Source organism: Oryctolagus cuniculus, chromosome 11 (genome assembly GCF_964237555.1).
Source record: "Oryctolagus cuniculus chromosome 11, mOryCun1.1, whole genome shotgun sequence".
Classification (NCBI taxonomy): Eukaryota; Metazoa; Chordata; class Mammalia; order Lagomorpha; family Leporidae; genus Oryctolagus; species Oryctolagus cuniculus.
This window is the reverse complement of record NC_091442.1, coordinates 23,635,964-23,660,993: the sequence shown is the minus strand read 5'-3', so window position 1 is coordinate 23,660,993 and position 25,030 is coordinate 23,635,964. Positions and strand designations below refer to the sequence as shown.

Here is a 25,030-nt window from a genome sequence, read left to right as displayed (position 1 = left end):
GCAGCCATTTGGGGAGTGAACCAGTAGATGGAAGACTTTTCTGTCTCTCCTTCTCTCTAACTCTGTCTCTCAAATAAATAAATAAAATCTTTTTTTAAAAAAATATTGGGATTAACTAAGTTAATAGAATGTTTTTCTAAAAACATTTTTAATACAAAGGTTTTGGTTACATGGCATGTTTACACAAGTAATTGAAAACTGTTCTCTTGAAACTCATTTTCTGTTTGAATTTTATTGATGTTAAAGGTGCTTCACAGAATGATGATGGCTCCAGACCCAAGGATGAAACAAGGTAAGAGTTCACTGACTGCTGACCACAGAATTCAGAAAGATACAAGGGAGCTTTTGTTTTGTTTTGTTTTTTGGTGTTTTTTTTTTTGACAGGCAAAGTTAAACAGTGAGAGAGAGAGAGAGACAGAGAGAAAGGTCTTACTTTTTCCGTTGATTCACCCCCCAAGTGGCCATTATGGCTGGCGCGTTGCAGCTGGTGCGCTGCACGGATCCGAAGCCAGGAGCCAGGTGCTTCCTCCTGGTCTCCCATGCGGGTACAGGGCCCAAGCACTTGGGCCATCCTCCACTGCCTTCCCAGGCCATAGCAGAGAGCTGGACTGGAAGAGGAGCAACCGGGACAGAACCGGCACCCCAACTGGGACTAGAACCTGGTGTGCTGGCGCCGCAGGCGGAGGATTAGCCTAGTGAGCCGCGGTGCCGGCCACAAGGGAGTTTTAATAGTCATTTTAAGTCATTGGTAGTCATTAAAACAAAGTTAAGATTGTTACAAGAATAAAAGATTGCTAAGAAGAGCTCAAGAGTCAATCTAAGAAGAGAAATTTATGTGAAAAATGGAAGTCTCTTGGTTTATCTGACTGTAGCTATCTGGAGTTAAGCCCACAATAATCGAATTACTGATACTTCCTTCACTTTTCCCAAAGATAGGGAGTTAAAAATTCCAGGGCCATTGCTGAACTATTAAACTTCTTTTCCAGGAAAGCTGGGATAGGGACCTTGTCTCCGTGTGAAAATTAACACCAGCTGTAGTATCTTTACCAGAGAGGGTGGAGACTTACAGCAGTTGTGTTTTTTGTTTTTGTTTTTGTTTTTTCTTTTTTAAAGATTTATTTATTTGAAAGGCAGTTAGAGAGGGAGAGAGGGAGAGACCGAGAAAGAGATCTTTCATCCACTGATTCACCCCAAATGGCCGCAATGGCTGGGACTGGACTAGGGCGAAGCCAGGGTCTCCCACATGAGTTACAGGGGCCTAGGTACCTGGGCCATCTTCTGCTGCTTTCCCAGGCACATTAACAGGGAGCTGGATCGGCATTGGAGTAGCTGGACTCAAACCAGCACCTCATGGAATGCCAGCATTGTTGCCAGTGGCTTAATTGGCTACACCACAACGCTGGCCCTCAGGTTCAATGTACTTGTATGCCTATGTGCCTTGAGGTTTGGGCCCAAGAAGAAGTATTGAAGTCAAGCCTTGGCTTGTGTTAATTGACTTAACAGAGTTTGTTTATGGATTATCCTGGAAACTGGTAATGGGAGATGATCTTAGAAAAAAGATACTTCTCTTAAAGTAGTAAGTGACGTGTCTAAAATTCAGAGTGCAGTGGTTATAAAAGTCTACTGGCTTCTTTGTTTTTCTTAAGCTGGGTAGGCAGTTAGAAGTGAAAAGGAGACAAGCACCAGAAAAGCAGTGCAGAACATAAGGGAAGATTATCTGGAATGATGCCCATCACAGTGGCAGATTCTGCAGGGGAGGATAGGTGAGGCAAGTAGAGTAAAATGTTAATCTTTGTTTTGAGGCTAGGTTATAGATACATGGGAGTTTATTATACAAGTCTATCTACTTTGCAATTTACGGAAATTTTCCTAATAAAAAGAATAAAAGAAGTGAGAGTATAGTATAATGGTTAAGTCTCCCCTTGGAACACCAGTATCACATATCAGTTCCTTGTTCAAGTTCCTGCTAATGCTTTTGATCCAACCTTCTTCTAATGTGTACCTGGGAGGCAGCAGGTAATGACTCAAGTACTTAGGTCTCTGACACCCACACAGGAAACCTGGATGGATTTCTAGGCTCCTGGTTTTTGCCTGGTGCAGCCCTGGGTATTGGGAGCATTTGGGGAGAGAACTTCTGTAGGAAGATCTTTCTCTGTGCCTCTCTTCCTTCCAAATACAATGACAATAAGTTTTTAAAAAGACAACTCAGCATCTTTAGGAAAGCTGTTATGTCTTACCTAATAGAAGTCTACATTCACAGAGTCATTCTTGTGACAAAGAATATTCTTTTGTACTAATCACTTAAGAAGTGGAATATTAAGGTATAGTAACTTCTCAGAGTAATATGAGTAACCACTTTTATTCTTTACTGAGATTATAAAACAATAGAAAATATTTTTTAAATATATAAATGTCTCTGCAGACTAGAAGAAACTTGTCTCTTATATTTATATTTATTGAGTATTTATTTGAAAGGCAAGCGACAGAGTAGGAGGAAGAAGGAAGGGAGAAAGATCTTATTCATCTGATAGTTCACCTCCCAAATGGCTACAAATGATGGGGCTGGGCCAGGCTGAAGTCAGGAGTTAGGAACTACATTTGGGTCGCCCTCATGAGTTACCGGGTCCTAAGCACTTGGGCCATCTTGTGCTGCTTTCCCAGGCATGTTAGCAGGGAGCTGGATCAGAAGTGAAGCAGCTGGGACTTGAGCCGGCACTACAGTATGGGATGCCAGCATCACATGTTGTGTGACTTAACCTGCCGTGCCACAATGCCAGCCCCTATATCTCTTTTAATAGATTTCTTGAATTCCTGGAGCGTCACCCACAGAATGTTGTAATAGTTCAGTCTGTGATCAGTTAACCCATCTTCTACATAGTAAACCTCCATTGACAGTGGGAATCTGATAGAATTTTATATATTCATTGAAAGATCCTGTTACACAGCAACTGTATTGCTGCTTTTTTTTTTTTTTTTTTTTTTTTGTAGTCTCTTTCTTAAAATTCTTTTATGAAACCACTTGTACTCTGGACATCTATAAAATTTCCTGCAAGGGAATTGCTAGGGTCCATTTTCCTGCCATTTATTTAATCAATGCTTTATATGTTCCCAGGTGAATCACTGTCATAAATAATTTAGGGAACAGTATTTTCCAGGTTTCCGGGACTGCTTGAAAAATATTTGAATGTCTTGCGTTAAATGTAAATTCCTGCGCATTAGTTTTTATTTCAGAACATTTACCTCTGAGATAATGGCTTTAAAAAGCATTGTGTAGGGCCAGCGCCGTGGCTCATAGGCTAATCCTCCACCTGCGGTGCCGGCATCCCATATGGGTGCTGAGTTCTAGTCCCGGTTGCCCCTCTTCCAGTCCAGCTCTCTGCTGTGGCCCGGGAGGGCAGTGGAGGATGGTCCAAGTGCTTGGGCCCCTGCACCTGCGTGGGAGACCAGGAGGAAGATTCCTGGAGAACATAGCTTAAAAACACGTTTTAAAATACAGTAACTATATGAGGAGATGAATAAGCTAATTGGATCAGCTTGACTATAGTATAATTATTTAGCTATATATGTATATCAAAATATGTTGCATGTTACACATAATATATAACTTTAAAAATTTTTTTCAAAGATTTAAAAAAATTTTTCTTTATTTGAAAGGCAGAGTTAGGGAGAGAGGGAGGGAGGGAGAGAGAGAGGGAGGGAGGGAGAGAGGGGCGGGCTTTATCCACTGGTTTACTCCCCAAATGGCCACAACAGCCAGGGCTGGGCTGGGCCTAAGCCAAGAGCCAGAAGCTTCTTCCAGGTCTGCCACATGGATGCAGGGTCCCAAAGACTGCATCCCAGACCCTGTTAGCTGGGAACTGGATTGGAAGTGGAACAGTCTGGACTCAAACTGGCACTCATATGGGATACTGGTGTTGCAGATGGTGGCTTAACCTGCTATGCCACAATCCTCGCCCTGTCTCTCTTCTTAAAAATGTTAGATTTAAGGCCGGTGCCGCGGCTCAATAGGCTAATCCTCCGCCTTGCGGCGCCGGCACACCGGGTTCTAGTCCCGGTCAGGGCACCGGATTCTGTACTGGTTGCCCCTCTTCCAGGCCAGCTCTCTGCTGTGGCCCAAGTGCTTGGGCCCTGCACCCCATGGGAGACCAGGAGAAGCACCTGGCTCCTGTCATCGGATCAGCGCGGTGCGCCGGCCGTGGCGGCCATTGGAGGGTGAACCAATGGCAAAGGAAGACCTTTCTCTGTCTCTCTCTCTCACTGTCCACTCTGCCTGTCAAAAAAAAAAAAAAAAGTTAGATTTATTTTGTTGAGGCTTATTCTGAAGGTGCAGGTTGAGAAGCCTTTGCTGAGGCGTCTCTAAACTGGCAGTGCATACTGTTTCTGATCCATGAGCAGATCCCTTTGGGAGAAGTGGTAACAGCAGTGGTAGCTCGTAGTCTGACATTCCTGTTACTGTCCTTCCATCCTTTCTCTCCAGTTGATATCATACCTTGGAAGGGATGACATCTGTTTAAAACAGTCTGTGGGGGCGGAAGCTTCTCCTTCTCATATCAGAATGCCTGGGTTTGAGTCCATGGGTTGAAGTCCCAGCTTTGTTCCTGATTCCAGCTTTGTGATGTATACCCTGGGAGGCAGCAGATGATTGCTTAAATAGTAGGGTTCCTGCCCCCAGCGTGCCCAAGTTGTGGGCACTTGGGGAGTAAACTACAGCATTGAAGATCTTTCTCTGTCTTTGTCTCTGTCTCTGCTTAATAAATAAATAAAAATTTTAGAAGATTTGTGGCACATCTACAGTTGACCACCAACTTTTTAAACACTTTGTATACCATTGAACTGGAGTGTTAAGAGGTGCACAATCCCTAAGAAATAAGTATATGTCTTTATTCTAGCCAGCCATGCCTCAAATGTGAAATAACATTAATAGCTAGTGGAAACCAAGGAAGCAATGATGGACTAGTTATCTGTTCTTAAAATAAAGTAGCACCCTTTGTAATACATTGGGATTTTGAGAACTCGACTTTGTTCCTCTTAAGACATTTTTTAGAATCTGAATCAGCACACCTAGTTGTTCTGAATGGTTCCAAGTGTTTCTGTACCCACAAATAACTCTTCTATGTCTGGTTGTATTAGACTTTACCCAGTGGAACTTTGTTTCATGAGACTGTTCTGAAATTAGGAATGTTTTCTCACACTTGTAAAACTTTCAGTTTTGCTCTTCCTGCTGACTATTTTCTTAAATTCAAAAGGCATTTATTTTCTCCTTCTTATCCAGAGTGAATACAAATGGATCAGATGACCCTGAGGATACAGGGTCCAGTGAAAATAGGAGGGTCAGTGGGAATAATTCTCCATCACTCTCAAATGGCGGTTTTAAGCCTTCTAGGCCACCAAGACCTTCCCGACCACCTCCACCCACCCCACGTAGACCAGGTTTGTATTCCAGCTTTCAGTATATGTTGTATATAATGTTCTATTTGGGAATTGATTCCCAGATACATTTCAGAAGTTCTTTCTAGGTCAGTTTTCTAGCTGTATTTTTACATTTTAAGATTTTGTCCGTGAATGATCTTTTCTGTAGGTAACCAAGAACAACCTTTTCCCTAAATTTTTCTTCCCAGAGTGAAGTTGCTGAGGAAGAAAAATCACGTGTACGTTCTATAAAGTATAGACTGTATAGATAAGAATGTAATTTTTTTTGCATGGTTGTAAATATGTAACGTAAGCATGACATACAGCAGAGAATTTGGTTCCTTATTCCCATTAATATCCTTTTAAAAGACAATCATGGCCGGCGCCGCGGCTCACTAGGCTAATCCTCCGCCTTGTGGCGCCGGCACCCCGGGTTCTAGTCCCGAACGGGGTGCCGGATTCTGTCCCGGTTGCCCCTCTTCCAGGCCAGCTCTCTGCTCTGGCCAGGGAGTGCAGTAGAGGATGGCCCAAGTGCTTGGGCCCTGCACCCCATGGGAGACCAGGATAAGTACCTGGCTCCTGCCATCAGATCAGCGCAGTGCGCCGGCTGCAGTGCGCTGGCTGCGGCGGCCATTGGAGGGTGAACCAGTGGCAAAGGAAGACCTTTCTCTCTGTCTCTCTCTCTCACTGTCCACTCTGCCTATCAAAAAAAAAAAAAAAAAAAAACAATCATTACATGGCAGATAATTCAGCAGTGTTAAATGATAATCAGATTTTAAAGCAAAACTTATACAGTAAGTATGTTTCATGTAATAACAGTTTAGACACTTACATATAGAATATCCATTTTTCTCATTAACCCAAATATTTAATCTTATTATTTCCCTTACCAATGCATGACCAGAAAAATGCAGAGTAATTAAATGAAATATTGTTACAAAAGTTAATTGCCCTCAAATCATTTTATTAAATGATTTAATGGTTAATCATATGCCTTCTCCTTATGTAGATAATTGTATTAACTGTGTATTCCTGCTCTTTAAGATTTGGAATACTGATGACTTCCTTTAGAAATTGTTTTGTCAGCAAACACATTGAAAGACATTGCGCCAGCACCTCGGCTCAATAGGCCAATCCTCCGCCAAGCGGCGCCGGCACACCGGGTTCTAGTCCCTGTCAGGGCGCCGGATTCTGTCCCGGTTGCCCCTCTTCCAGGCCAGCTCTCTGCTGTGGCCAGGGAGTGCAGTGGAGGATGGCCCAAGTGCTTGGGCCCTGCACCCCATGGGAGACCAGGAGAAGCACCTGGCTCCTGCCTTCGGATCAGTGCGGTGCGCCAGCCGCGGTGGCCATTGGAGGGTGAACCAACAGCAAAGGAAGACCTTTGTCTCTGTCTCTCTCACTGTCCACTCTGCCTGTAAAAAAAATAAAAAAAAGTTAAAAAAAAAAAGACATTGCAAATATAGCAAGTGCTTAATAATTATTTATATTAACATTATTGCATATCAGTCAGATCTTTCATATAGTAACATCAAAAATTAGTCTCTGATCTGCAGAATTTCATACGAAAGGTATTTTTAAGGACATAGAAAATTACAAGTAAACTTAAAATACCATGGAATATGGTATTTTAATTTTAATATTTTTCCATTACTAAAAGTTTTTATTTCTTGTGACATCAAGACACCAGAGAATCTGTGCTTTGTAATTAATAATGAAGCACAGGGTAAATGGTACCTAAGATATTGAGAACAAATCTATTAAGTGGAAACTTTTTCACTTCCCTACTTTTTTTTTTTTTTTTTTTTTTTGACAGGCATAGTGGACAGTGAGAGAGAGAGACAGAAATGTCTTCCTTTGCCGTTGGTTCCCCCTCCAATGGCCGCCGCAGCCAGCGCGCTGCAGCCGGCGCATCATGCTGATCTGATGGCAGGAACCAGGTACTTATCCTGGTCTCCCATGGGGTGCAGGGCCCAAGCACTTGGGCCATCCTCCACTGCACTCCCTGGCCACAGCAGAGAGCTGGCCTGGAAGAGGGGCAACCGGAAAAGAATCCGGCGCCCCGTCCGGGACTAGAACCTGGTGTGCCGGCGCCGCAAGGTGGAGGATTAGGCTAGTGAGCTGTGGCGCCGGCCCTTCCCTACCTTTTTATTGTTTTGAAGATAAAATTCTATAATTAATTTAGATTTTGGAAAATAAAAGAGTGTTCCTACTTTCCCCAAATCTTGTATAGCATCTGTCAATGGTTCTCCACCTGCTACTTCTGAAAGTGATGGATCAAGTACAAGCTCTCTGCCACCCACAAATACAAATATAAATACAAGTACATCTGAAGGAGCAACATCTGGATTAATAATTCCTCTTACCATATCTGGAGGCTCAGGCCCTAGGCCATTAAATACTGTAACTCAAGCTCCCCTACCACCTGGGTAAGTAACATTTTTTTGGTGAATATTTGTTTTGTTCAGGTTTCTACATGTAGTCATTAATAAGGAAAACAATATTAAAATAATTTAATTATTTCAATGACAGTCTTCATCTATTATAATTGACTTTGAGGAGTCTAGAGTGAAAAAAAGCACATTTGAATTCTCTCCCTTTTGTTTCTAGGGTAAAATCAAATAGTAGGTATATTTAAATTATTTGTTTTTATTATTATTTATTTAAAAGGCAGAGAGAGACAAAGAGAGATTGCCCATCTACTGTCTTATTCTCCAAATGCTCACAATAGCTGGGGCTGAGCCAGGCTGAAGCTGGGAGCCAGGAACTCAGCCCAGGCCTCCCAGATGGGTGACATGGACCCAAATACTCAACCCATTACCTATTGCCTTCCTAGTTGTACACTAGTAGGAAACTGGAATGGAAAGCAGAGTCGGTATTCAAACCCAGGCATTCTACTATCCAATGTCAGGTGGTGGGTTAATCACCGTATCAGATACCCCAAGAATCATTTATATTTTGTTATAAATGGACATATTAAAATTGTGTTTTTCCATGGGGTATCATGTGATTTTCTTTTTTTTTTTTTTTTTTTTAAGATTTATATATTTACTTGAAAGTTAGAGTTACACAGAGAGAGGAGAGGCAAAGACAGGGGTCGTCCATCCATTGTTCGCTCTCCAAATGGCTGCAATGGCTGGAGCTGTGCCAATCCGAAACCAGGAGCCAGGAACTTCTTGTGGGTCTCCCATGTGGGTGCAGGGGCTCAAGGACTTGGGCCATCTTCTACTGCTTTCCCAGGCCATAGCAGAGAGCTGGATCAGACGTGGAGCAGTCAGGACTCGAACCAGCGCCCATATGGGATGCTGGCACTGCAGGCTGGGGCTTTAACCCGCTGCAGCATAGCGCCATCCCCATCATGTGATATTTGGATACATATAACTGTGGTATAATGTTGGAATCAATATCTGTATTTGCAAACACTTCGAATGTTTTCATGTCAAAGAAATTCTAAGACTTTTCTTTTTCCTTTTTTAAATGAGCAGTGCATTATCTATCGTCACTCTGCTATGCAGTAAAACAGAAGAATTTATTTCTCCTAAATGTATCTTTGTACACATCAGCCACCTTTCTCCATCCCTCCCATTTTCCTAGTCTTCCCAGCCACTTCTATGAGATTAAGTTTTATAGATTTCACGTTAGTGGAGATCATGTGGTAATTTATCTTTGTGTGCCTGGCTTATCTCATTTTTAAAAGAATGATCTTCATTTTCACCCATGTTGTTGTAAATGACAAAATTTCACCCTGTTTTTTGGCTGACCAGTATATTTGTGTGTATACCACATTTTTTTATCCATTCATATTTTGGTGGATACTTAGATAGTTTCCATTTCTTATGAGTAGTGCTGCAGTAAACATGGGAGTATTTTTTTTAAATTGAAGGACCTGAACCAAAGGAAGTTAACCAAGGTCAAGTAATAAAATAGCCACCTAATTCAAACTGCTTTTCTGTTTGATGGGAGGAAATCCCATTTTAAAGAATTTTTTTCAGTATAAACTCATTATAGCAAAATAATAGTTTAGGGAACTGAGAAAATTAGTATTTATATTCTATTTTAATCTCTACTGATTATTTTAAAAATAATATTTTTAAGTTAATGTAAGACCAATTTTTATACATATAGATGTGGTGGCATTCAAATTACTCCAGATCCCAATTGATTGCTGTATTCATAGTTGGGAAGCCAAATTTGCAGGGTATTTGTACAAGAGATTAGCAAAAAGAATGAGTGCTTGTAGAAGTTACTTGTACTTATAAGCTATGATGGTTTACTCTGATATGCTTCAGTTTGGGGATAAACTTACCAAGGAAGCCAGAGTACTCAGATTGGCCAGGTGAAAACTTACTTTCTTGTACTGTGCAGGAACCCATGTGATAAAGTCTTTTTCCAGAATTGATATAGACTATCACCCTTCAGTTAGTTCAGTCTTTGTTTAGTTTCATAGAATTAACTATAATATTCTTTTACCCTCAAGTCCTGAATTTCTCATTCCTGATCCAACTAAGAATGAGTTTGGTTTCCTAGGCAGACTGAACTCCATCCTTTTTAGAGCAGACTTTTGCATAAAAGAAGTGTCATTCCATATGTATCACTCTCAGAAAATGCCATTTCTTTACTTTATTCCTAAATTCTGTTGGTATCTTCTTTATAACCTGATGTGCTTAGTTGCCTCAGTTCTGTAATACAATTATATAAGGGAAAAAGGCAAAAACAGGATTAGGAAGCCAAACTACTCACACATAAATCATACTAGCCTTTGTAATTTTGTGTTTAAGGTGGGAGCAGAGAGTAGACCAACATGGGCGAGTTTACTATGTAGATCATGTCGAAAAAAGAACAACGTGGGATAGACCAGAACCTCTACCTCCTGGGTAAGTATCTGAATTAAAAAAAAAATAATCTGTTTATTCAGCCTATATATAATCTTCCTTGATTCCTGCTTTCTTATTGTCAGCCCTTTATCTACTTTGTTTTGGTGTGGGTGAAAACTAGAGAATGAGAATTGTTTAAGAGTGTGATGAATGATTTTTATTTTCACTTCATTTTTAATTTTGATTATTTAAGCCGGCGCCGTGGCTCAATAGGCTAATCCTCCACCTTGCGGCGCCGGCACACCGGGTTCTAGTCCCGGTCGGGGCACCGGATTCTGTCCCGGTTGCCCCTCTTCCAGGCCAGCTCTCTGCTATGGCCAGGGAGTGCAGTGGAGGATGGCCCAAGTGCTTGGGCCCTGCACCCCATGGGAGACCAGGAAAAGCACCTGGATCCTGGCTCCTGCCATCGATCAGCGCGGTGCGCCGGCTGCAGCGGCGGCCATTGGAGGGTGAACCAACGGCAAAAGGAAGACCTTTCTCTCTCTGTCTCTCTCTCACTGTCCACTCTGCCTGTCAAAAAAAAAAAAATATATTTTTGATTATTTATTTTTCATTTTGTTTGAAAGGCAGAGAGATACAGAGAGACAGATTTTGTATCCACTAGTTCACTCCCCAAATGTCCACAACAGCCAGAACTGGGTCAGGCTAAAATTCTTTTTTTGTGACAGGCAGAGTGGACAGTGAGAGAGAGAGACAGAGAGAAAGGTCTTCCTTTGCCGTTGGTTCACCCTCCAATGGCCACTGTGGCCGGCACGCTGCAGCTAGCACACCGCGCTGATCCAATGGCAGGAGCCAGGTACTTCTCCTGGTCTCCCATGGGGTGCAGGGCCCAAGGACTTGGGCCATCCTCCACTGCACTCCCTGGCCATAGCAGAGAGCTGGCCTGGAAGAGGGGCAACCGGGACAGAATCTGGTGCCCCGACTGGGACTAGAACCCGGTGTGCCGGCGCCGCAAGGTGGAGGATTAGCCTAGTGAGCCGCGGCGCCGGTCGGTCAGGCTAAAATTCTATCATGAACTTCCCGAACCGTTTTGCAATAATTTTTTTTTTTTTTTTTTTTTTAGAATTTTTTTTTATTTTTATTTTTATTTTATTTTTTTTTTTGACAGGCAGAGTGGACAGTGAGAGAGAGAGACAGAGAGAAAGGTCTTCCTTTGCCGTTGGTTCACCCTCCAATGGCCGCCGCGGCCGGCGCGCTGCGGCCGGCGCACAGCGCTGATCCGATGGCAGGAGCCAGGAGCCAGGAGCCAGGTGCTTTTCCTGGTCTCCATGGGGTGCAGGGCCCAAGCACCTGGGCCATCCTCCACTGCACTCCCTGGCCACAGCAGAGGGCTGGCCTGGAAGAGGGGCAACCGGGACAGAATCCGGCGCCCCGACCGGGACTAGAACCCGGTGTGCCGGCGCCGCAAGGCGGAGGATTAGCCTAGTGAGCCGCGGCGCCGGCCACCCAATAATTTTATAATATAAAATTTTTTATATAGTAAGGACTTTATCTTATATTTGGTAAGAGCTATAATTCCTATTCAATTAAATAACTTCCCTTCCTCTTGTGGAAACTAATCCTTAAACCCTGCAGCTCTGAGCCAGGTAAATAGTTCCAGCAGGAAAACTTGAAGAATAAGACTTCAGGAATTTTTACATCAGAAATGAGTGAAGAGGTGGGTGTTTGGCGCAGGGCCTTAGTATGCTTACATCCAAATTGGAGTACCTGGTTTCAGTTGTAGCCACTCCACTTCCAATCCAGTTTCCTGCAAATGCACATAACAGGAGGCAGCAGATAATGGCTCAAATACTTGGGTCCCTTGCCACCCACATTACAGACCTGGATGGAGTTCTTGGCTCCTTACTTCCGCCTGACCTAGCTCTACGTATTGTGGGTTTTTGGGGGGTAAACCAGCAAATGGAAAATCTCTATTTCTCTTTCTCTCCCTCTCTCTCTGCCTTTCAAATAAATAATATTTTAAGATAGTGCTTTACTTATTAAATTAGAAGATTATATCTTGTTGGTGAGGAATTTTGCCTGGTAACTTTACTGGAGATAGTGTAAATTAGTTAACAGCTCCTACAGAAAGCATGGATAGTATATCGACACACATGTATGTGTCCATAATAATGCATATACTCTTAGTAATTCTCTCCAGGAAATGTGTCTTAATTCAAAGGAAGAAAAAAAACTTGCTGTGTTATTGTTTTGCTATTTATAAGCTTAGAATAATGGAAGCAACCTTAAGTCACCAACCAGGCAGCAAGTTATTGTATCAGCTATCACTCAATTAAAAAAAATTACTTTGTAATTGGGCCGGCGCCGTAGCTCAGTAGGCTAATCCTCCGCCTTGCGGCGCCAGCACCCCGGGTTCTAGTCCCAGTCGGGGCGCCGGATTCTGTCCCGGTTGCCCCTCTTCCAGGCCAGCTCTGCTCTGGCCAGGGAGTGCAGTGGAGGATGGCCCAAGTCCTTGGGCCCTGCACCCCATGGGAGACCAGGAGAAGCACCTGGCTCCTGCCATCGGATCAGCGTGATGCGCGGCAGCCATTGGAGGGTGAACCAACGGCAAAGGAAGACCTTTTTCTCTGTCTCTCTCTCTCACTGTCCATTCTGCCTGTCCAAAAAAAAAAAAAAAAATTACTTTGTAATCATTTAAAATGATAAACAAAAGTATTCTTGTGAAAAAGTCCTTAATATCTGTAAGGAACTATATGCAATTTTTGTTCCTGTTATGATTGCAGAAATAAGATCATTGAGAAAAATAACTTTTTTTCCAAGATTTATTTGAAAGGCAGAGTTACCAGAGACAGGTAGAGAGAGGTGTCTTCCATCTGCTGGTTCATTCCTCAGATGGTTGCAACAGCCAGGGTTGGTCCAGACCAAAGCCAGAAGTCTGAAACTCATTCAGGTCTCCCACGTGTGGTAGGGGCCTGAGTACTTGGGCTATCTTTCTCTGCTTGCACATTAGTGGGAGCTAGTTTGGAAGAGTAACAGCCAAAACTTGAACCTTTGCTCAGATGGGATATCAGAATCGCAAGCAATGACTTAACCTGCTGGGCCACGGTGCTGGCCCTGAGTCATTTTCTCAATGATTGTTTTAAGACTGAGATTATTTAAAGTTGAGCTTCCGCCTGCGGTGCTACCCTCCTGGCTGCTTCACTTCTGATCTAGCTCCTTGCTAATGGCCTGGAAAAGCAGAAGAAGATGGCCCAAGTGCTTGGGCCCTGTACCCATGTGGGAGACCCAGAAGAAGCTTCAGATCAGGCCAGCTGTGGATGTTGTGGCCATTTGGGGAATAAACCAGTGGATGGAAGACCTCTCTTTGTCTCTATAACTCTACCTCTCAAATAAATCTTTAAAAATAAAAAGACTTACTGAATATGCATTGCGTTTTAAGGACTTGATTGATACATTTTAAGGAAATTTAATAAATTTTTGGGCACAATCCTCTTAAATTCATTTACAAAACTTTTTTTTTTTTTTTGACAGGCAGAGTTAGACCGTGAGAGACAGAGAGAAAGGTCTTCCTTTTCTGTTGGTTCAACCCCCAAATGGTCTCTATGGTTGGCGCACTGCACTGATCCGAAGCCAGGAGCCAGGTGCTTCTTCGGGTCTCCCAAGCACTTGGGCCATCCTCCACTGCCTTCCCGGGCCACAGCAGAGAGCTGGACTAGAAGAGGAGTAACCTGAACTAGAACCTGGGGTGTCGGCGCCACAGGCGGAGGATTAATCAAGTGAGCCGCGGCGCCGGCCATTTACAGAACATTTAAAAAATTTGTATGAGGGCCGGCGCCGCGGCTCACTAGGCTAATCCTCCGCCTGCGGTGCTGGCACGCCGGGTTCTAGTCCCAGTCGGGGCGCAGGTTTCTGTCCCGGTTACCCCTCTTCCAGGCCAGCTCTCTGCTATGGCCAGGGAGTACAGTGGAGGATGGCCCAAGTGCTTGGCCCTGCACCCCATGGGAGACCAGGAAAAGCACCTGGCTCCTGCCATCAGATCAGTGTGGTGTGCCGGCTGCTGCGCGCCAGCCACGGCGGCCATTGGAGGGTGAACCAACGGCAAAGGAAGACCTTTCTCTCTGTTTATCTCCCACTGTCCACTCTGCCTGTCAAAAAAAAAAAAAATAAATAAAAAATAAAAAAAAAACTTGTATGAGGCCTTCAGGCACTTTAAAAATTGTTTGTCAAGGTAAAATCTTATATCTGTTTCATAAGTATTTGTTGTTTTAGCTTTTTTTTTTTTTTTTTTTTTTTTTTAATTTAGCTGGGAACGGCGGGTTGACAACATGGGACGTATTTATTACGTTGACCATTTCACAAGAACAACAACATGGCAGAGGCCAACATTGGAATCTGTCCGGAACTATGAACAGTGGCAGCTACAACGTAGTCAACTTCAAGGAGCAATGCAGCAGTTTAACCAGAGATTCATCTATGGGGTGAGCAACATGTTTATTAATATAATAAACTAATAAAAGTATTCAGGTTTAAAAATTTTATTTTTTAACAAATATTTATTTATTTGAAAGTCAAAGTTGTGCAGAGGCAGAGAGAGAGAAGTATGGGAGGGGGTTTTCCATCCTCTGATTCACCCCCCAGATGGCCACAATAGCCAGAGCTACACCTATCTGAAGCCAGGAGCCAGGAGCCAGGAGCTTCTTCCAGGTCTCCCACATGGGTGTAGGGGCCCAAGGACTTGGACCATCTTCTGCTTTCCCAGGCTATAGCAGAGAGCTGGATCTGAAGTAGAGCAGCCGGGACTCGAACCAGTGCGTATATGGGATGCTGGCATCACAGGTGGTGGTTTTTTCCCACTATGCCACAGCTGCAGTCCCTAAACTTTTATTTTTTTAAAAATTTATTTCAGAGAGAGCTCTCATTTGCTAGTTACTCCCCAAATGCCTACTAAGGTTGTTTTGGGCTGAAACTGGAAGCTGAGAACTTAGTCCAGGTTTCCCATGTGCGTAGCAGGGGCCCAATTACTGAACCATTGCCTGTTTCCTCTTAGGGTGCACATTAGCAGAAAGCTGAAATAGCGAATGGAGTTAGAACTTGGTATTTGAATCCAGGCACTCTGATATGGCATCTTTACCACTGGGCTAAATACCAGCTTTACCTGTGTTCATTTTTTCCCCCTTTCCTATCCATACAGTCTGATTGATTTTCTGAAATTCTTGCTCTTTGGTTATAGAGTGATTCTATATTACATAAAATTTAGACAGCCTATTTTAGTTCTTATAATAGAGCCAAATATATGAATTGATATGAATTAATTGAACATTCTTTTTAAGATTTATTTATTTATTGGAAAGGCAGCATTATGGAGTGAGAGAGTGGGAGAGACAGATCTTCTATCCACTGCTTCACTCCCCAAATGGCTACAACGCCAGAGCTGGGCCAGGCCAAAGTCAGGAACCAGGAGCTTCTTCCATGTTTCTCATGTGGGTGCAGGGGCTCAAACACTGGGGACATCTTCCACTGTATTCCCAGGCACATTAGCAGGGAGCTGGATTGGAAGTGGAGCAGCCAGGACTCAAACCAGCACCCATATGGGATGCCAGCACTGCAGGAGGAGGCTTAACTTTGTATTCCCCAGTACCGGCCCCAGAATTGAACATTCTCAATACCATCTATTGAAGTGGTATAGTGGTAGTGTGTTGCCGAATCTGCTTATTAGGAATATTAAGTAGTCTTCATTCACCACTTCACTGAACCTAGTTACTAAGTAAGATACTCTCATATACCAAGCACTTTTAGCCTCAGAATGAAATGGCTGATGAGACACTGTAATGATTGTTCCCAGTGTGTGGCTTTTTTCTGTCCAGGGATACCCAATGGGGTAGGCTTGAGTCTTAAAGAATTCTCAAAAAAATTTTAAAAATATCAAAACGGTTTGTCATGAAAGGAGACAGGAATATGTCTCTACTAGGTGCCTACCCACTTGTGGGGCATCCTTGTCGCCAACCCGCTTGCCTCAAACCAGAGGAAATTCAAGATTTTGGTTTTGCTGCGTTACAAAATGAGGGCAGGCTTGTACACAGACTGCACCTAGGGATGCTGTTTGGGACAAATTCATTCAATTAAATTAAAAAGTACTGACTTAGGGGTCTGTATTGAGGCACAATGGATTAAGCTGCCACCTGCAACACCTACATCCTGTGGCAGAGTGTCTGTTTTATTCCTGGCTACTCTGCTTCTAACACAGCTTCCTGTGCATATGTATGGGGAGGCAGCAGATAATGGCTCAGGTTTGGGTCCTTGCCACCAACATGGGAGACATGGATGGAGTTCTTGGTTCATGCCTTTGGCCTGGCCTAGTCCTGGCTGTTGGCTACATTTGGGGAGTGAACCAGCAGATCAAAGATCTGTCTTTTATACTCTGTTACTGTCGCCCTTCTTTTCAAATAAATAAAATAAACAAAACAAAAAAAACCTGACAGGCAGGTTCCTGCTGGGATAGGGAGGGGGGAAGCTTCACTTTTTTTTTTTTTTTAAAGATTTATTTATTTTATTTGAAAGGTTGAATTCCAAAGAGAAAGGGAGTGACAGAGAGAAAGAGAGATCTTCCATCTGCTGGTACACTCCCCAAATGGCCACAATGCCCAGCGCTAAGCTGATCTGAAGCCAGGAGCCAGGAGGTTCCTCTGGGTCTCCCACATGGGTGCAGGGACCCAAACACTTGCGCCATTTTCTGTTGCTTTTCTGGGCACATTAGCAGGGAGCAGGATCAGAAGTGGAGCAGCCAGGGCTTGACTGGTGCCCATATGGGATGTGGGCGCTATAGGCAGCGGCTTTACCTGCTGCATCACAGCGCTGACCCCCCACTTTTTTTTTTTTTTTTAAGATTTTTTTATTTGAGTGATAGTTACAGAGAGAGAAAGAGAGAAAAAGTTCTTCCATCCACTGGTTCATTCCCCAAATGGCCATAACAGCCTGAGCTTTGCCTGTCCAAAGACAGAAGCCAGGAGCTTCTTCCGGGTCTCCCATGCGGGTGCAGGGGCCCAAGCACTTGAGCCATCTTATACTGCTTTCTCAGGCCATAGCAGAAGAGGAAGAGGGGCAGTCAGGATGTGAACTGACGTCCATATGGGATGCCCATGTCACAGATGGAGGCCTAGCCCCCTACGCCACAATACACTCATTAGTCTTGTGCACATTCAGTAGGACTTTGGCTTCGCTTTTTCCAGAGGTTGACCCCTACTTTGCTTTAATTCAACAATGTGATAATTGTGAATAGAATTTTGAGCCTTCCCTATAGTTTATGGCTCATTAACATATTCTAGTTGGGATTCTTTTAATCACTGGACAACCTGCTCTTCCTGCTTCCTCAATTGCCTTCTCACAGTTCTTTGCATATCTCATATTCAAGTTGTGCCCTGCTTTCAAGATATACATGTAAGGTGGTTTTTTTTTCCCCCAGCCATCTGGTAACCTAGTGCTGGTATTATAAATAACTTTGGGGGGGATATATTTTTTAATTTTTATATTACTGATATAAAATGTATAGCAAAGAAAAATTGGTAATTTAGGAGGTAAGGATTCTTTATTTGTATATTTTAATTTCAAGTAATTTACGTGTTAGATAATGCCTACACTCTACCACAGTGAAGAGTATTGGCATTTATTGGTAACCATGTGACACTTAGCTAAGGTGCTTGCTCTGTAAGAATATGTTACGTTTACACGTACGGGAGATGCATATGAGTACTCATAAGGTTGCTCTGAAATAATGTTTAAAGTTTTTAATTATTTCACCATTTTTAGAATCAAGATTTGTTTGCCACATCACAAAATAAAGAATTTGATCCCCTTGGTCCTTTGCCACCTGGTTGGGGTAAGTCATTTATTTATTTTTTTACAATGAATGTCATTTTATTTATCAGGTATTTATAGATGATTCTTTGCTGTTGCTTTAGGGAATATCTAGGAAGATTTTGGGCTTATCAGTTTATTTCAAGGTGCCATAGGAGCATTAAGTTCCCTAGATGTTCTAAATTGACTTCTATTAAAATGAATTATCACTTCTTTTTAAAATATCTATTTATTTATTTGACAAGTAAAGTTATAGACAGAGAGAGAAACAGAGAGAAAGGTCTTCCTTCTGCTGGTTCACTCCCCAAATGGCTGCCATGGTCAGTGCTGCGCCAGTCCGAAGCCAGGAGCCAGGTGCTTCTTCCTGGTCTCCCACAGGGGTGCAGGGGCGCAAGCACCTGGGCCATCCTCCACTGCCCTCCCGGGCCACAGCAGAGAGCTGGACTGGAAGAGGAGCAACCGGGACTAGAACCCGGCGCCCATATGGGATGCCCGTGCCACAGGCGGAGGATTAGCCAGGTGAGCCATGGCGCCAGCCCCAAAATAAACTTTCATTTCTAAAGTTTGAAAATACCAATCACTCAGCATTAAAAAGGGAATGGTCTATTGGTAACAGCCATCTGGATGCTCATCCAGGACATTATGCTTAGTGAAAAAGCTAATCCCTAAGGATTATATAGTGTATGTTTAAATTTATATAACATTCCTAAAATGACAAAACTAGAGGTCTACAACTGATTAATAGTTGTCAGGAGACAGAGTACATGAAAAGTGTAAATACCAGAAATAATAGAAGAGGGGAGTCTTATGTGATGATAGAACAGTTTATAAGTTGATTGTGGGAGTGATTACATGAATCTATAGAAGGGGTAGAAATGGAAAGAATTATATATTCATAGGGGCCACCTTTATGGCACCGTGGGTTAAGGCTCTGCCTGCAATACTGGTATCCAAATGGGTGCCAGTTCAAATCTTGGTGGCACCACTTCCAGTTCTGCTCCCTGCTAATGCACCTGGGAAAGCAGTGCAAGATGGCTCAAGTATTTGATTGCTTTACCCATGTGGGAGACCTAGGTAAAGCTCCTGGCTTTGGCCTGGCCCAGCCCTGTCCTGGCTAAATGGGGAGTTAACCACCAGATTGAAAATCTCTCTTTCTCTATAACTCTACCTTTCAAATGAATAAAATAAAAATGGGTCCTTTTTAAAAAAAAAAAAAAAAAGAATTTATCTTTACAATGATGAATTTAGCTTTAAAAAGGGTGAAAAGTTGGTGTGGTCATTGTGGTGTAGTGGGTAAAGCCACCCCTGCGACACTGGCATCCTAGATGGGCCCCTCATATCCATGTGGGAGACCCTGATGACGCTCCTGGCTGCTTTGGCCCAGCCCCACGCTGGTGTTGCTACCATGAGGGAATGAACCAGCAGATGGAGCATCTTCCCCTCTTCTCTCCTCTCTGTAACTCTTTCTGAATAAATATATAAACCTTTAAAAAAAAAAGGGTGAAAAGTTAACAAGGTTTGCAGTTAACAGTCATTTACCAATGTTAGTTTATTAATTTTTAATTCATTTTTATTTATTTATTTGAAAGGCAGAGGTTGAGAGAGATGGAAACAGATAGAGGTCTCCCATCTGCTGGCTCACTGCCCATATCCTAGAAACAGCTAGGGCTGGGCCAGGCCAAAGCCAGAAGCCAAGAACTCAATCCAGTACTTGAGCCATCATTTGCTGCCTCCTAGGGTGTGTATTAGCAGGAAGCTGGAATTGGGAATGGAACAGTGACTCAGAATTAAACACTCCCATTGAAATGCATCTCAAATGGCATCTTATTTTTTTTTTAATATGTATTTTATTTATTTGAAAGAGGGAGAAACAGAGAGAGAGAGAGAGGTCTTCCATCCACTGGTTCACTCCCCAAATGGCTGCAACAGCTGGAGCTAGGCCAGTCCAAACCCAGGAGCCAGGAGCTTCTTCCAGGTCTTCAACACAAATGCAGGGGCTCATGGTCTTGGGCTATCTTCTACTGCTTTCCCAGGCCATAGCAGAGAGCTGGATCAGAAGTGGAGCAGCCAGGACTCAAGCCAGTGCCCATGTGGGATGCCAGCACTGCAAGCTGGGACTTTAAACCACTGCTCCACAGCATTGGCCCCAAATGGTATCTTATTCAAAGTCAGAAGCCTGTCACAGTTTCCTGGTTTTTAGATTTATTTATTTGAAAAGCAGAGTTACAGAGAGAAAAAAAAATTTTCCACCTGCTGGTTCACTCCCCACATGACCTCAACAGCTGGGGCTGGGCCAGGCTGAAGCTAAGAGCCAGGAGCTTCCTCCAGGTCTCCTATGAGGGTACAGGGGCCCAAGGTCTTGGGCTATCCTCCGTTGCTTTCCCAGGTACATTAGTAGGGAGTTGGATTGGAAGTGGAGCAGCCAGGACTCTGTCTGCTTTTCAGACAAAATGAAAGAATTTTTTTAGATGGCCCAACAGTTATATGATTTAAAAAATAAGCCCATTGTGGCACCAGATCAAATTTTATCTTAAAAATGCAGCTGTTACCTAATATTGGGATAAATTCAGAGAGTGGTATTTCCAGACAGTCTTATTGGGAAACATTGGTCCCCAAGATAGATCATTCTTTTTTTTATTATTATTATTATTATTATTTTTGACAGGCAGAGTGGACAGTGAGAGAGAGAGACAGAGAGAGAAAGGTCTTCCTTTGCCGTTGGTTCACCCTCCAATGGCCGCCGCTGCAGCCGGCGCACCGCACTGATCCGATGGCAGGAGCCAGGATCCAGGTGCTTTTCCTGGTCTCCCATGGGGTGCAGGGCCCAAGCACCTGGGCCATCCTCCACTGCACTCCCTGGCCATAGCAGAGAGCTGGCCTGGAAGAGGGGCAACCGGGACAGAATCTGGCGCCCCAACCGGGACTAGAACCCGGTGTGCCGGCGCCGCAAGGTGGAAGATTAGCCTATTGAGCCACGGCGCCGGCCCAAGATAGATCATTCTAGCACTCCTGAGTCATGGAGAAAAAAATTAATGTGTCAAGATTACACATTAAATTCTGAGCAATAAATGATGCTGACTTTATAGCACCTCTCCTCTCCTTTATGCCCCCCCCCTTGAGAAATCTTATTCTTTCATTAAGATTATTCATCTTCAAAACACTCCTTTGAATTAAAAATATAAAACATGTCTTAGGCCATACTTAAAGGGTAGATATATGAAAGTTATTAATTTCTGTCTTTTTTTTTTTAAGATTTATTCATTTAATTGAAAGTTAGACTTAGAGGAGATAGAGAGATCTTCCTTCTGGTTCATGAACTCCCCAAATGGCCACAAGGGCCAGGACTGGGTCAGACTGAAGTCAGGAGCTAGGAACTTCTTCCAGGTCTCCCAGTTGTGTGCAGGGGCCCATGGACCTGGGCCATCTTCCGCTGCTTTCCTAGGCCATTAACAGGGAGCTGTATTGAAGTGGAGCAGCCAGGCCATGATGCCCTAGGGGATGCCGGTGCTACAGACGGCAGCTTAACCTGCTGTACCACAGCACCAGCAGAATTTCTGTCTTTGCTAAAGACTAGTGATCTTCAGCGCGGTGCGCCGGCCGTGGCAGCCATTGGAGGGTGAACCAACAGCAAGGGAAGACCTTTCTCTCTGTCTCTCTCTCTCTCACTGTCCACTCTGCCTGTCAAAAAAAAAAAAAAAAAGACTAGTGATCTGAATGTGAGTTTTCTGGCTCTGTTGTATCTCTAGAGTATTCAGGTGTGGTTGATCTGAAGCAGTTCTCAAAAGGAGCTGTTGAACTTGTTCTGTCACATTGCATTCCTAAACATACCTAGTTTACCCAGATTTATTTTCTGAATTTCTGTTTTAGAGAAGAATTAATAGGATGTATCTGAAGGTCATGTATTTATCCTCCAAATTTTAAGAGATTTATTTATTTATTTGAAGTGAGAGTGAAAGAGTAGGGGTCCAGGGAGGGAGGGAAAGAGAGAGAGATCTTCTGTCTGCTGGTTCATTCCCCTAATGGCTATAATCGCCAGTGCTGTGCCGGATTGAAGTCAGGAGCTCTTTATTAGTTTCCTATGTAGGTTGCAAGAACCCAAGTAATTGAGTCATCTTCTGTCTTTCAAGGTGCAGTAGCAGAAAGCTGGATTGGAAGCACAATTGCTGGGATTCAAACCAGCACTAAAGTGAGGGATGCAGGCACATCCCAAATGATAGCTTAACTCCAACACGCCTGTCCTCTTGATTTTATTGCAGAAAAATTGGGAACTGTTCATGATCATGGTCATATACATATACAGACTGCTTTACTCCTTTGGAACGGCTGTAGGAAATATTGCCTCCTGTTTATAGAAGTCTGAGCTGTGGGCTGTGTTGCTTTTATTAGAAAAGCTTGTCTTACAGGCTGGTCCTTGTCTTCTGTATATATTGTTATCTGGATTTTTCTGATTTTATATGTTAGACAACAATATTCTCCTAAAATACTATCTCTGGTGACCCAGCTTATTTTGGCTTCTAGCTTCTTGCCCTGCTGTTTTATAGTCTGCTTATTTTTAGATTTCACACTCCTGAAATTTCACACCCCTTCCTAAATGATCTTGTGATTCTTCTACTCAGGCTGAGCACTGCATTATGACTCTGCCTTTGTGGAATGTGCCTTATTTGTAGAGCCAGTAACAATACTACTACCACAACAAATGAGCAGACAGTACCTTTTATTCTTTCAGAATTGACACAGGAAATAGAATCCCAGCTTACAGCCTATGTTTTCTTTTCTTTTTTTTTTTTTTTCCCTTAAGATTTATTTTATTTGGAAGACAGAGTTATGAGGTAGAGCCAGAAAGAGAGGTCTTCCATCCACTGGTTCACTCCCCAAATGACCGCAATGGCCAGAGCTGAATTGATCTGAAGCCAGGAGCCAGGAACTTCTTCTGGGTCTCTCATGTGGGTGCAAGGGCCCAAGGATTTGGGCTGTCTTCTACAGTTTCTCCAGACCATAGCAGAGAGCTGGATCAGAAGTGTAGCAGCCAGAGTTCATATGGGATGCCGGGCCTGCAGGTGGTAGCTTTACCCACTACGCCCTAGCACTGGCCCCCAGACCATTCTTTGGATATTATTAATTCTTCACTGACATGTCCCATGATGCTTTTGCCAGCCTCAGCCTGTGTTTTCATTCTGAGACTGACAGCATAATTTTTGTGACACCATACATATTTAAATATGATGTCATGACCTTGTCAGGTTTTTATATGGTAAAACTAAACATTACTATCTTAAAAGCTCACAGTGAAAAAAATTTTTAACACACGTGCATTTCATAGGGATTAGAGAACATGCTTTTGGTTCAATAATAGTCTAATAGGGCTTTGTTATAGCTGCTTTACTCATCAGGTATAAAGATATTTTCTCATTTTCTTTTTTATTTTCTTTTAAAGAATTATTTATTTACTTGAAAGTTTGAGTTTTGTAGAGAGAGGGAGAGACAGATCTTCCATCCATTAGTTTACTCCTCAGATGGTCACAACAGCCAAGGCTGGGACAGAACGAAGTCAGGTATGCCACGTGGGTGGCAAGAGTCCAGTCACTTGGACCATCTTCTGCTCCCTTCCCAGGTGCGTTAGCAGGGAGCTGGATTGGAAGTGTAGCAGCTGGGACTCAAACTGGCGCTCAGATGGGGTGCTGGCAGTGCAGGCCATGGCCTCACCCAATACACCACAATGCCAGCCCCTGTTTTCTCATTTCATGGTTGCTATGAAAAAATACGCATAAGGCCCATCAGTTTCTATTTTTACTATTTAAACATCAAGTCAAGGAGTACTCTGATTTGCATTCATATTTAATGTTCAATAATTTCAGTATTGTTTATCATGTGGTTTTTTCCCCTAGCAAACTAAGAAATCAGTTCTATAGCCACAGTATCTCCTCTCATTAAGTAGATAAGCCTTTAGCATGCAAGTGTGTCTACGTATGAAATTTTCTGTTTTTCATAAGGTCTTCTAAGAAATGCTCATATCATCAGCATATACTTAGATAGGAGCCAGATTTGCTGTCAGTTTTATCTTGCTTCGTGTTAGCTTCTGAAAGGAAAACGTCATGCCTTGAAGCCTAAATTTACATGACAGAAATAGATGAATATAGGAGTAGACATTGTGACACAATGGCATAAGCTGCTACTTGTGATGCCTGTGTCCCATATTGGAGTGCCAATTTGAATATCCTTTGCTCCACTTCGGATTCAGCTTCTTTGAGAATGCATCCTGGGAAGCAGCAGATGAGCTCAAGTGTTCTCCCTGCACTCTGTCCAGTTTAAATGCTTTTCCCCACTACACATGAAGGACCTAGATGCAGTTCCAGCTTTCTGGCTTTGGCCTGGCCTACCCCTAGCTGCTGTGGACATCTAGGGAGTGAACAAGTAGATGGAAGAGATCTCTCTCACTCTCTACCTTTTCAAATAAATGAAAATAAGTACTGGGGATGACACTGTTGCATAACAGGTAAAGCCTCTGCCTATAGCACCGGCATCCCATATGGGCACCGGTGGACTCCCAGCTGCTCCACTTCCAATCCATCTTCATTCTAAGCACCTGGAAAAGCAGCAGAGGTTGGCTCAAGGGCTTGGGCCCTTGCAGCCACGCGGGAGACCCAGATGAAGCTCCTGGCTCCTGATTTTGTCCTGGCCCAGCCCTGGCTGTAGTAGCCATATGGGGAGTGAACCAGCAGATGGAAGATTCTGTCTGTCTCTTCTGTGTGTAATTCTTACTTTCAAATTAATTAATTAATTAGTTTAAAAAAGAAAAGAGTTTTTTAAAAGATGACTATATTTTCAGCTATGCACTTAGGGAATGTTTTTAGGTTATAAAAATTAACAGATTATTTGAATACTTTTTTTTTTTTTTTTTTTTGACAGGCAGAGTGGACAGTGAGAGAGAGAGACAGAGAGAAAGGTCTTCCTTTGCCGTT

At 43.1% G+C, this 25,030-nt stretch overlaps 1 protein-coding gene across 5 annotated transcripts in view; it reads left to right on the top strand.

Moving 5' to 3' along the window:
• The window catches only part of ITCH (itchy E3 ubiquitin protein ligase), a 126,407-nt gene that overhangs the window by 51,087 nt on the left and 50,290 nt on the right, over nucleotides 1-25,030 (top strand). For 3 of the 5 annotated variants that reach the window (XM_051846160.2, XM_008256089.4, XM_017341669.3), the window contains 6 exons: nucleotides 247-292; nucleotides 5,273-5,430; nucleotides 7,640-7,835; nucleotides 10,185-10,280; nucleotides 14,524-14,698; nucleotides 18,024-18,093. In XM_051846160.2, coding sequence (XP_051702120.2) covers nucleotides 247-292; nucleotides 5,273-5,430; nucleotides 7,640-7,835; nucleotides 10,185-10,280; nucleotides 14,524-14,698; nucleotides 18,024-18,093 — 741 coding nt within the window. The remainder of the gene's footprint in view (nucleotides 1-246; nucleotides 293-5,272; nucleotides 5,431-7,639; nucleotides 7,836-10,184; nucleotides 10,281-14,523; nucleotides 14,699-18,023; nucleotides 18,094-25,030) is intronic. The other 2 variants (XM_070051924.1, XM_070051923.1) reach the window with 1 other exon arrangement.